At 51.5% G+C, this 12,500-nt stretch overlaps 1 protein-coding gene across 1 annotated transcript; it reads left to right on the forward strand.

Moving 5' to 3' along the window:
* Window positions 1-11,490: 11,490 nt before the first annotated feature.
* LOC148784694 (secreted RxLR effector protein 78-like) lies at window positions 11,491-11,985 on the forward strand. Its single transcript, XM_088876510.1, has 2 exons — window positions 11,491-11,756; window positions 11,838-11,985. The coding sequence occupies exons 1-2, from the start codon at window positions 11,491-11,493 to the stop codon at window positions 11,983-11,985; spliced, it is 414 nt and encodes a 137-aa protein (XP_088732636.1).
* The last annotated feature ends 515 nt before the right edge of the window (window positions 11,986-12,500 follow it).

Below are 12,500 nucleotides of genomic sequence, written 5' to 3' on the forward strand. Positions count from 1 at the left end.
GGTCTACCAGGCGGCATCTGCTGTCGTCCGCCTGCACGCGCGCACATCGGCAGCGGCTGCCTGCACCATCTGCTGCCGTCGGCCTGTGGGCACTGGGGCGTCTGCTGCCGTCCGGCACTACTCTCGTGGCCGTCGCCTTTGATCACGCCGTTTTTCCGAAACCTTTGCAACCTCATCCCAATGATGACTTTAGAATACAAAGACATCTTGCCCACGACTTATTTGTCGGGTCTCGAACCATCGCGAAGCTTGTTTGTCCGATTTTGATGATTGTGGGAAGACAACTGACAGGGCGTTCCCAAAAAACATCGATGTTGCTCCATCTGATAACTCGTACGGAAGTGATCATCAATACGTAATGCTCATGTATGCATAATGTTTTTGTTGGAGAACATTGGATTTGAACGTGAACCCTCCTTTTTTTACCGATTTTTCCCTTTTTTTATTATTTTTTAATAATTAAAATAATTAAATAAATATTTTCATAACTCAAAAATAAAATATTTCAACAAAAATGAATTAATCATGTGATTTTGAGGTGACGTGCAAATTTTCATGCAAAAATACGTTAAAATGCTTCAAAAATGCAAAAAAGTGCGTTCCTCAAACCTTTCAATGTCTAGTCCTGTCACAAGCCTTTTTTTTTTAAGCCTATTATAGGGGGAGGAGGGTGCTTGAGGGGGGTCTGGGCGCTGGGGGCGGGCAGGGGCAAGGCGGCCCCCCCGCAGCCCCCATGCCTCGGCCGTCCTCATGGCTTGGGCGTGGCTTGTGTTAGCCTTGTTTTGGCGGCGAGAGTCCGGTGAGCTTTTTCGGCGGGGCGCTTGAGCGGGGGTCTACGGTGTTGCGTGCGGCCGATGCCCATTTGCATCGTGTGCGCCGAATGCCTTCCCGTCCGCAACGGCAAGCCGTCGGGGGCGAGCTTCGTTTGCGATTTGGTAAAACATGGCCAACACGAGCTCCGTCCAAGTAAAGGTTGGTCGGTCGGTCCGCTTATGCTTGTCGGCCTCCCCCCGCATAAGCGGACCGATGTGGGTGCCGTCGGGATCCGACGGTTGGGGGTGCTTGTGGTGGGCAAATGTCGGCAATCCCGGCATGCAAGGCTCCCGCTCGGGAGCTGGGGTATGCTTTTGGGTGCGCTTGCTAGTAGCCCGTTGCCTGCGAAAATGGAGGCGTCAAGGGCGGCCGGCGACGGCTTGCACCCCCGCCCGTCGGCTCCCGGTGGCACCCACACAGGGCGGGTGTGGTCGTCGTCGTCTGTTGCCCGCGACCCCGACATCAGTAGCACGTGGCTGGCGAAGTGTCGGCAATCCCGGCATGCAAGGCTCCCGCTCGGGAGCTGGGGTATGCTTTTGGGTGCGCTTGCTAGTAGCCCGTCGCCTGCGAAAGTGGAGGCGTCGCACAGGCAAGCCGGTTCGGTCCCTAGGTTTGTGCTCCTCGGTTCCCAACTCTTTCTTCGTCCCGAATCTTCGTGCCTACCGGGGCATGCTTGGGCGTGCTTGCTGCCGTTCGCCTGCCGCGACGCTTGAATGCGTCGTGGGACGGCGGGCGTTGGCTTGTTTGCTCGGGTATTGCGTACGTAATGGGCGCGTGAGTGGTGATTGGCATGTGTGGGCATGTTGGATCCCTACTCGGGCAGCGACAACATCCCCCGCAAGCCGCTTTAGTCGTCGGCCCAAGCGCGCTCCTGCCTTGGCCGCGGTCAGTTTTCTGTGCTGCATACCTATTGCGAAGGCATTCCATTGTCCCGAACGTCCCGTTTTCGCCCTGCGCTGCACCCCTCGGGGCCGCGGCGCGGGGTGGACCTCAAGGCGCCCGCTGTGTCCCACGTCCCGCGCACGGCCGCACGTACTCGGGTCGTTGGCCCATTGCGTCGTCGCCCGATCTCTCGGATGCGGAACACACGGTGGGGTACGAGGGCCTCGGCCTCTGTTTACCCCGAAAGCAAGCGTTCGGCGCTTCGTGCGAACGACGCCCGCCACCGTTTTGGGCTCGTCCCATGCGGGCGGCGGAATCGGTGAGGAATGCTACCTGGTTGATCATGCCAGTAGTCATATGCTTGTCTCAAAGATTAAGCCATGCATGTGTAAGTATGAACTAATTCAGACTGTGAAACTGCGAATGGCTCATTAAATCAGTTATAGTTTGTTTGATGGTACCTGCTACTCGGATAACCGTAGTAATTCTAAAGTTAATACGTGCAACAAACCCCGACTTCTGAAAGGGATGCATTTATTAGATAAAAGGTCGACACGGGCTCCGCCCGTTGCTGCGATGATTCACGATAACTTGACGGATCGCACGGCCCTCGTGCCGGCGACGCATCATTCAAATTTCTGCCCTATCAACTTTCGATGGTAGGATAGTGGCCTACTATGGTGGTGACGGGTGATGGAGAATTAGGATTCGATTCCGGAGAGGGAGCCTGAGAAACGGCTACCACATCCAAGGAAGGCAGCAGGCGCGCAAATTACCCAATCCTGACACGGTGTCACGGGCTGCCCGCACACTAGGCCCCCGTGACGCGCACTTCGGCCACTCAACCGTTCTACATGGCCGACCACTCAGCCTTCATCGACAGATGACGGACACCCAACTGTGTTAGAGTCTTAGGTGTAGGCCTTTTATTGCTTTGTTACTGCTTTGTTATTTGCTTTATGTTGTTTAAATTCCTTAAGGGGACGTTACGCCTCTTGAGTTGCAAATTTCAGCTTTCCTAGTGTCTAGTGTAGGCGATAGGATTTATTTTTTTAAGCCTATTATAGGGGGGAATGAGTTCAAGAAGCTTGGTTTAGTGACGTGTTAGAGTCCCCCTCAAGGCGAACCCCTTGCTCTAGCATCGTTGATCATTGTATACGCATTTTCAGTTCAATGCAATTTGGTTTTCTGAATCCGCGTGCGCAATTTACTGTTTTGTGATTTGTTCCTCCCGACTCTGATATATTCGGCGCGCTGCATTAGTGCCGAGCGGAGGTATTGGCGGACGTAGTCAGCGGACTACTAGCCACACGACGCGCAGTGTGATAGGCGCCTCGTGAGAGGTGGTATCAGAGCCTCGTGCCACGATGGGGCCGAGGCGGACCGCTACTGCTGCGAAGGCATCGGGGCAAGATCCGGAAAGCCCGCGACATGCCGCAGCTTCATCCAGCGAGAGAGCTGAGAACCCGGAGGACGGACACTCCCGGTTGGTTGAATTGGAGACGAAGGTCTCTTCCCTAGAATCTGAGATCACGGTGCTGAATTCGGAGTTGGACGAATGTCGGCAGGTGATTCAGGAGATGGCTGGCGTATTCGGAAACGACAGCATTGCCGATATGCGGCGTGACATGGAGCAAATGTCCATTCAGATTGGATTGCTCCAGCGTGCAGTGGGTAGCACGCCTATGGTTGCTCACGACCCCGGTGCTAGGCTTCGAATACCAGAACCGAAGGCCTATAGCGGTGAGCGTGATGCGAAGGAGGTCGAGAACTTCCTCTTTGACATGGAACAGTACTTCCTTGCGGCAGACGTGCGGGACGAGGCAAGGAAGGTTGCGACTACGACCATGTACCTGACTGGTGACGCAAAGCTGTGGTGGCGGACCAAGTTTGCGGAAATCCAGGCTCATCAAATACAGCTCGACACGTGGGCTCTTCTACGGGAGGCGATCAGAGAGCAGTTCTTCCCCGAGAATGTGGAGTACAATGCCAGGAGGGCATTGCGAAAGCTTGAACATACAGGTTCCGTGTAGGAATATGTCAAAGCTTTCTCAGCGCTGATGCTGAACATCCGAGACATGTCGGAGGCAGACAAGCTGTTCACTTTCATGGAAGGCTTGAAACAGTGGGCGAGAAACGAGTTGCAGAGGCAACGAGTGACTGATTTGAGTTCGGCTATTATAGCGGCCGAGCGCCTGGCAGATTTCAACCAAGAGACTCGGAAGGATAGGCAGGCGACGTCTGGTCCTGCACAGAATAAGTCGAATGGGATGAAATCGTTCAGAAATATCTTCAACAGAGGTGGGGGAGACCAGAGACCCCACGCTCAGAATGGCTCACAGGGCGGTTCGGACAGGAACAGGCCCCAAGAGAACAAGCAGGGAGCACCCGAGAGGAGGAGAGGGTGTTTCTTCTGCGATGGTCCGCATGGGTATCGCGACTGCCCGAAGAGACGGGTGTTGAATGCATTGGCAACGAGCTTTGCCGACAATGCGTCATCCTCAAGGAGTGTGGAGCCACAAGCAGAGGCAGGTGGTGAGAATGGCACGGAGGAGGATGAGGACAATTTGGGGGCCGTATCCCAATGGTGCAACACAGTCTCTATGGTGGCGGCGAAGAGAGTTGTGCCACCCCTTGCGAAAAAGACTGTCCCGGCTCTTATTGTGGAACAGCCGGAACAGAAAGAAGAAGAAGTTCAGCCCCGAATTCCTCGGAAGAAAGGGTTGATGTTCGTTGATGTGAAGATTCATGGCAAGCCGATTCGAGCCATGATCGACACTGGAGCCTCTCACAACTACCTTGCGAGCGCCGAAGTGGCGAGACTCAGGCTCGTGCTGGAGAAGGGAGTTGGGCGTGTGAAGGCGATCAACTCGGCTGCACAACCCATTGCCGGTGTAGCCAAGTCTGTGCTGATTAAGGTTGGTGCTTACGAGGGCAAGACCAATCTTTCCGTTGTGGTGATGGACGATTTCAAGCTTATCCTCGGGCTTGAATTTCTACGGGATACACGCACAGCTGTTCTACCTCATGTCGATTCGCTGATGATGATGGGGGCGAAACCGTGTGTCATCCCTACCTTGGCCGGACGTACTGGAGAGAGGAATTTGTCGGCCATGCAGTTTGAGAAGGGTCGCAAGCGGAATGAACCATCCTACTTGTGTACTCTTTGCCTTGATGAAATGGAAGAGGTGTCAGGGCCCATCCCGGGCGGCATCAAGAAACTGTTGATGGAGTTTGAAGACGTGATGCCAGACGAGCTGCCTCGGAAGCTACCGCCGAAGAGGGCAGTGGATCACGAGATTGAGTTGGTGCCTGGCACGAGGCCGCCCGCCAGGGCACCGTACAGAATGTCGCAACCTGAGCTTGTGGAGCTTAGGAAGCAGTTGAAGGATATGTTGGAGAGCGGAATCATCAAACCCGCGAAGTCGCTGTATGGAGCGCCGGTCCTGTTTCATAAGAAGGCCGACGGCTCCCTACGCCTGTGTTGTGACTATCGGGCACTAAACAAGATCACTGTGAAGAACAAGTACCCGATACCGTTGGTGGCAGACTGCTTCGACCGTTTGAGTGGAGAGAACTACTTCACGAAGATAGACTTGAGGTCGGGCTATTGGCAGGTCCGAGTCAAGGAGGGTGATGAGGCGAAGACGACAGTTGTCACGAGGTACGGAGCTTTCGAGTTTCTTGTCATGCCTTTCGGCCTGACTAACGCTCCCGCAACCTTCCGCACCTTGATGAACCAGGTACTTCACGGTTTTCTTGACGAGTTTGTGGTGGTGTACCTGGACGACATTGTGATATACAGTAGAACCTTGGCCGAGCACGAGGACCATTTGCGGCAGGTTCTGACGAGACTCCGCGAGCACGAGCTGTACGTGAAGGTGTCGAAGTGCTCGTTTGCTCGGGAGACTATCAGTTTCTTGGGACACATCGTGGAGAGAGGACGCATTCGGATGGATCCCAACAAAGTACAGGCTATCGAGGAGTGGAGACCGCCGAGCGATGTTCATGACTTGCGCTCATTTCTTGGCTTGGCGAACTATTATCGGCGTTTCGTGAAGGACTACTCCGCGATAGCACGGCCTTTGACAGACTTACTGAAGAAGACAGAGACTTGGAATTGGACACCCCAATGCCAAGTAGCCTTCGATGATTTGAAGAGAGCGATGATGACAGATCCTGTGTTGGCCTTACCAGATATGTCAAAGCCATTCTTGGTGGAGACAGACGCTTCAGACTTTGCTTTAGGAGGAGTTCTGATGCAAGATGGCCATCCAGTTGCCTTTGAGAGCAGAAAGTTGAAGGATGTTGAACGACGTTATTCAGTGCACGAGAAGGAGTTGTTGGCCGTAGTTCATTGCGTTCGACTATGGCGACACTATTTGTTAGGCTCTCCCTTCGTGGTCAGGACGGATAACACTGCAGTGAGTCATTTCATGTCGCAGTCGAAGCTGACCAGTAGGCAGGCACGTTGGCAGGAGTTGTTGTCAGAGTTTCACTTCGTGTTGGAGTACCGGGCCGGCTCCAGCAACCACGCAGCTGACGCCTTGAGCCGCAGGGCGGACTTGGCGAACTTGGAGTCGATAGCAGCGCTCTCCTCTAGCGCGGCTGCTATCTCTGTAAAGGATCAGGTGCGGGAGTTACTACCGAGGGATCCCGCAGCGCAAGGCCTGATTCGGCTTGTCGAGCAGGGCAAGGCTCGACACTTTTGGATCGAGGATGGATTGTTGATGACCAAGGGAAACCGCGTATATATTCCGAGAGGCGGGGACCTACGGAAATCACTTCTTTCCGAATGCCACGACACACTTTGGGCGGGACACCAAGGACAGGAGCGCACGTTTGCCTTGGTGAAGAGGGCCTACTATTGGCCACAACTGCGGGACGATGTCGAGACGTATGTCCGCACTTGCTTGATTTGTCAGCAGGACAAGGCAGACCATCAGAAGAAGGCTGGTTTGCTGCAACCACTTCCCATCTCAAAGCGTCCATGGGAGAGCGTCTCCATGGATTACATCTCTGGATTGCCTAAAGTCGGGGACTTAGGCTCTATTATCATCGTGGTAGATCGTTTGTCAAAATATGCTACATTCATCGCAGCACCCAAACACGTTACAGCAGAAGGGACGGCTCATCTCTTCTTCAAGCACATCGTCAAACATTGGGGACTGCCAAGAGATATTGTCAGTGATCGTGACTCCCGTTTCACTGGCGTCTTCTGGACCGAGTTGTTCAAACTCCTCGGGTCCACACTTTCCATGAGCTCGAGCTATCATCCACAGTCCGATGGTCAGACAGAACGCTTTAATTCTATGTTGGAGGACTACCTTCGGCACTTTGTGCGAGGTACGCAGAAGGATTGGGTGAAGCTCCTGGATGTCGCTCAGCTGTGTTTCAATGCTCAAAAGAGCTCTTCGACTAACAAGAGCGCTTTTGAAATCGTCACTGGGCAGCAGCCGCTCCTTCCTCACACTCTTGACATCCCACAAAGTGTGAGATCCCCTCTTGCTCGAAGTTTCTCCCAGGAGTGGAAGCAAAATGTTGATATCGCCAAAAGTTGCCTGGAGACAGCTCAGAAGCGGATGAAGAAGTATGCAGATCAGAATCGCCGCTTCGTAGAGTTCAATGCGGGAGACCTGGTGCTGGTGAAGGTCCCGGATCCGAGATTGTCAAAGTCATCAAGGGGGAGAGATCCTCGGTTGATGCAGAAATATGTTGGTCCTTTGCCGGTCCTTAGGCGTATTGGGACGGTAGCATACAAGGTGGAGCTGCCGCCGTGGTGGAAGATCCACAACGTCTTCCATGTCAGCCAATTGAAGAAGTACTCAGCAGACAGGGAAGACGATACCCGCAATCAACCCAGCCGCCCACAACTCGAATTGAAGAAGACGAAGGCGAAGGTGGCTGAAGCAATCCTAAATCACCGAGTGACGAGTACCGCGAAGAAAGACCACACAGAGTACTTGGTGAAATGGAGGGGATGCAGTAGCGAGGAGAACACTTGGGAGCGAGTGACGAACCTAAAGGCGTTTCTACCCCTTGTCGAAGCGTACCATGCTTCCGTAGCGCCGGGGACGTCGCTATCTCAGGTGGGGGAGAATGTCACGGGCTGCCCGCACACTAGGCCCCCGTGACGCGCACTTCGGCCACTCTACCATTCTACATGGCCGACCACTCAGGCTTCATCAACAGACGACGGACACCAACTAGTCTTAGAGTCCTAGGTGTAGGCCTTTTATTGCTTTGTTACTGCTTTGTTATTTGCTTTCTGTTGTTTAGATTGCTCAAGGGGACGTTACGCCTCTTATGTTGCAAATTTCAGCTTTTCTAGTGTCTAGTGTAGACGATAGGATTTATTTTTTGAAGCCTATTATAGGGGGGGGAATGAGTTCAAGAAGTTTGGTTTAGTGACGTGTTAGAGTCCCCCTCTAGGCGAACCCCTTGCTCTAGCATCGTTGATCATTGTATATGCACTTTCAGTTCAATGCAATTTGGTTTTCTGAATCCGCGTGCGCAATTTACTGTTTTGTGATTTGTTCCTCCCGACTCTGATATATTCGGCGCGCTGCATTAGTGCCGAGCGGAGGTATTGGCGGACGTAGTCAGCGGACTACTAGCCACACGACGCGCTGTGTGATAGGCGCCTCGTGAGACACGGGGAGGTAGTGACAATAAATAACAATACCGGGCTCTACGAGTCTGGTAATTGGAATGAGTACAATCTAAATCCCTTAACGAGGATCCAATGGATCTTTATCTAAAATAAAGTGAATCAGAGATTCACATGTTTCTGCTCTGGTTTGTGTGTGTTGATGTTAGATCCCTTTCGTAACGTCTATGTATCCGTACAAAGGTAATCGATCGTCTACTGTACTCTACACCTGTTTGGGTGTCCCAGCAGGTCAGTTTTATGCAGGAATATTAATATGTGCGATTCTAGGCTGATTATATCAGTGTTAAAATGAATTCAGGATTCCTTTTCTCTTCTGTAGAAAAGAAGAAGAGGGATTGATTCCATAATGAGACAAGGCAATTTTGCATGTAAAAAAAAAAAAAAAAAAACAACAAAAAAAAAAAAAAGTCTGGTGCCAGCAGCCTCTCAGGACGGATGTATCTACAACGACTTTGGTACGACCTAGTGTGGCACGAGTTTGCATTGAGATTAACTTACTTGAGCCACTACAGACGGAAATCGGGCTCGGGATTGGGACAGAAGTGATCATCCAGCCTGTAATTTACGAGCGACTGCCTAAGTATTGTGGGGCTTGCAAGCACTTAGGACATGATGAAGATGAGTGCTATGAGAAGCACAGATCAAAGGCCCCACCGGTTTGGCCTGCTAATAAAGATGATTCTTCGCCGCCTATCCCTGATCAGGAGGATCTTTGGGTGAAATTGGATGCATTGCGGGCTCAAAAGAATTTGAGAGATCGCCGTAAAGGTAAGCGTATGGCTTTTGATGATGGTGCGGCCCAGTCTCGCCTTGGGGCTAGTACTAGTGGCTCTAAGGAGGCGGAGGGTGAATTGCAGGAAGCTGCGCCTCAAACAGACGAGTCCAAAACAGAGGTGAATGAAGTGGTGCACTTGCCGGAAGATGAGGATGATGGGATGGCGAAAGATAGTCATGTCACAAAAGTGGTTGACTCACACGCTACACTAACAGATGAGCGCCATTCTAGGAATGGGAAGGAGACGGCGGTTACGGAGGTACTGCCAAAGGTTCCTGAGTTGGGAGAGTCTGGTCCATCTGACATGAGGCCAGACGATGAGCAGGTAGATACATGTGTTGTGCCAGCATCCCAGACAGCGAGTTTGCCTTGCGAGCTGCCAGGTTGTGTGGTAAATACATCAGATCACGAATTGCTTAACTGTGCTGCAGTGACAGATGATGAGGCTTTAGGCCCGACAGGGGAGGGCGTTATTCAGATGGATGAGGAGGATGTCTCTAGGAGGTTGGCACGCCATCGGCGAGGTCGGTCCATAGGAGACGCACCTACAGATCATTCTGCTTCACAAGATCGTGGGAAGGCAGTCTCCCCGCCCTGTAGGATCGTCACGCGGAGTACTATACGATCTACTCTCCTTTGATCGATGAAAGGATTATTTTGGAACGTTCGGGGAATTGGAAATGATCCTACACAGAGGGTCTTGAATCGGGTCAGAAAACAACATCACCTTGATTTCTTGGCGATCATGGAGCCTATGATCTCCCTTGAGGGAAGGTTTATGGCGAGGCGGCTGGGATTTAAGGAGGTGGTTTCGAATTGTGTGAATCAAATATGGTTTTTCTGGGGACCGGAGGTACAGTGTCGGGTTTTGGTCGATCATGAGCAGTTTCTGCACCTCCATTTGGAATCAAATAAGTGGCCGAAACCGTTTTTCGTTACAGCGGTATATGCTAAATGTGATATGGTGGAGCGGCGAGATCTTTGGGCTGGCCTTCGGTTGATTTCGGTTGGCTCTTCGCCTTGGATTGTGGGAGGGGATTTCAATACTGTCCTCTGCCCAGAGGAACGGTCAGGGGGCGCTGCCCCGAGTGGTATCGCAATGTCTGATTTCCATGACATGATTGCGGACTGTGCCCTTACAGATGCCGGTTATACTGGGAGCCCTTACACCTGGTATAGTCGTCGGTTGCGGCAACGTCTAGATCGGGTCCTGGTGACTGATAGTTGGATGGACGTATTTTCGAAAACACAAGTTACTCATCTTGAGCTCTCCAAATCGGATCATCGTGGATTACTGGTTGTTGCAGAGACTATTGTGACGCAAAAGGCATCATCTTTTCGGTTTCAACACATGTGGATCACGCATCCGGGATTTCTTGAGGTTGTTCGTCGGAATTGGCAATACCCAACGATCGGGAGTGGTATGGTTCGCCTTCAGCAGAAATTGACTCGCTTGAAGCACTGTCTGAAGGAATGGAACAGAACAGTCTTTGGGAATGTGTTTGATAGGGTTGCAGCGGCGGAGCGAGATCTCAAGGAGGCTGATGAGGCATATGATATTGATCCTTGTGATCGCACGCTTGTGGAGCGGAGTCGGTGCTCGGCAGTGTTGGTTCGGGTGTTGACCCAAGAGGAGGCATTTTGGAAACAAAAGGCTGGGATCAAATGGGCTAAAGATGGGGAGCGAAACACGAGATACTTCCACTCTTTAGTTCAGAAGAGGAGGTTTCGTGGCACGATCCGGTATGAGGGGGAGGTTTTAACTGATCCGGTAGGAATTAAGAGATTGGCGGCTTCTTTCTTTGAGCAGCTCCTATCTGCAGAGCCAGCGTTTCCCGACGAGATGGATCGAGATTGCCTAGAGGATGGCCTGACAGATGAGGACAGGTGTTTCTTGTGTGCCATGCCGACGATGGCAGATGTTCGGGAGGCAGTTTTCTGCATTGAGCCGGAGAGTGTTGCAGGACCAGATGGATTTGGGGCGATTTTCTATCATACCTGCTGGGATCTAGTCTTAAAGGATGTTTTCTGTGCAGTATCTGAGTTTTTTCGTGGTATAGCTATGCCAAAGAGTTTCACAGCTACTACCATCTCTCTTATTCCAAAGACCGCCAGCCCAGTTTCTTGGAGTGAGTATCGGCCGATAAGTTTATGTGATGTTACGAATAAGATCTGCACGAAGTTGATGTCTATCAGACTTGGGCATGTCTTGCCGAAGGTGCTATCCCCATCCTAGAGTGGGTTTGTCCCGGGACGATTGTTGAGTGATAATGTCCTTTTGGCGCAAGAATTAGTTCACTCATTGGAGTCGCGCCGGTCGGAGGCGAATGTTATTTTTAAGCTTGATATGGCCAAGGCTTATGATCGGGTTAACTGGGAGTTCCTCTTTCAAGTCTTGCGACTAAAGGGTTTCCCGCAGCATTGGATTAACTTGGTGGCTAATGCTGTATCAAACTGTTGGTTCTCAGTCCTAGTGAATGGAGAGCACGTTGGATTCTTTCATTCGACACGCGGCTTGCGGCAGGGGGATCCATTATCCCCGGCGTTATTTGTGCTTGCTGCTGATTACTTATCTCAGGGACTGAATAGGCTTTTTGTGGCGCACCCAACGATGTATTACCAATCACCGGGTCGGGTTCGGGTATCTCACCTAGCATATGCCGATGATATGATGATCTTTACTAACATCTGCAGGCAGCACATGGAATTGCTCCGTGATTTTCTCCACGCATATGAGCGAGTGTCCGGACAGCGGATAAATAGCGCAAAGAGTTCTTTTATTCTGAGCCGGACGGTACCATCGTCACAATTGCAAGAGGTACAATACGTTATGGGTTACTAGCTAAAATATCTCCCAGTCACATATTTGGGTGTCCCTCTATACAAGGGTAATCGGAAGGCATGTTTGTTTGATTCGCTCATTTCCAGAATACGTGACATGCTACAGGGGTAGGCAATGACGAATCTATCCCATGGAGGGAGGCTAGCCTTGATTCGAAGTGTGTTGCAGGCTATTTCTTTACATCTGCTTCAAGTAATCCATCCACCTAAATCTGTCTTGATAACCATTGAGCGCATATTCAATGGTTTCTTTTGGGGCTCATATAATAGCCACCGGCATATTCATTGGTGTTCATGGGATAAGATGTGTAGATCAGTAGCAGAAGGTGGTTTGGGTATTCGGAGTTTGGCGGAGTATGTTAGGGCTTTTTCGATGAAACTTTGGTGGCGATTTAGGCTTAAATCATCCTTGTGGTCGCAGTACTTGCATGATCGCTATTGTAGGGCTCTTCACCCTACTCATGTGCCGTATAATCGCAATCATTCCTCTGTTTGGCATCGTTTATGTCGGATCAG

Source organism: Sesamum indicum, linkage group LG12 (genome assembly GCF_026168435.1).
Source record: "Sesamum indicum cultivar Baizhima isolate 11 linkage group LG12, ASM2616843v1, whole genome shotgun sequence".
NCBI lineage: Eukaryota > Viridiplantae > Streptophyta > Magnoliopsida > Lamiales > Pedaliaceae > Sesamum > Sesamum indicum.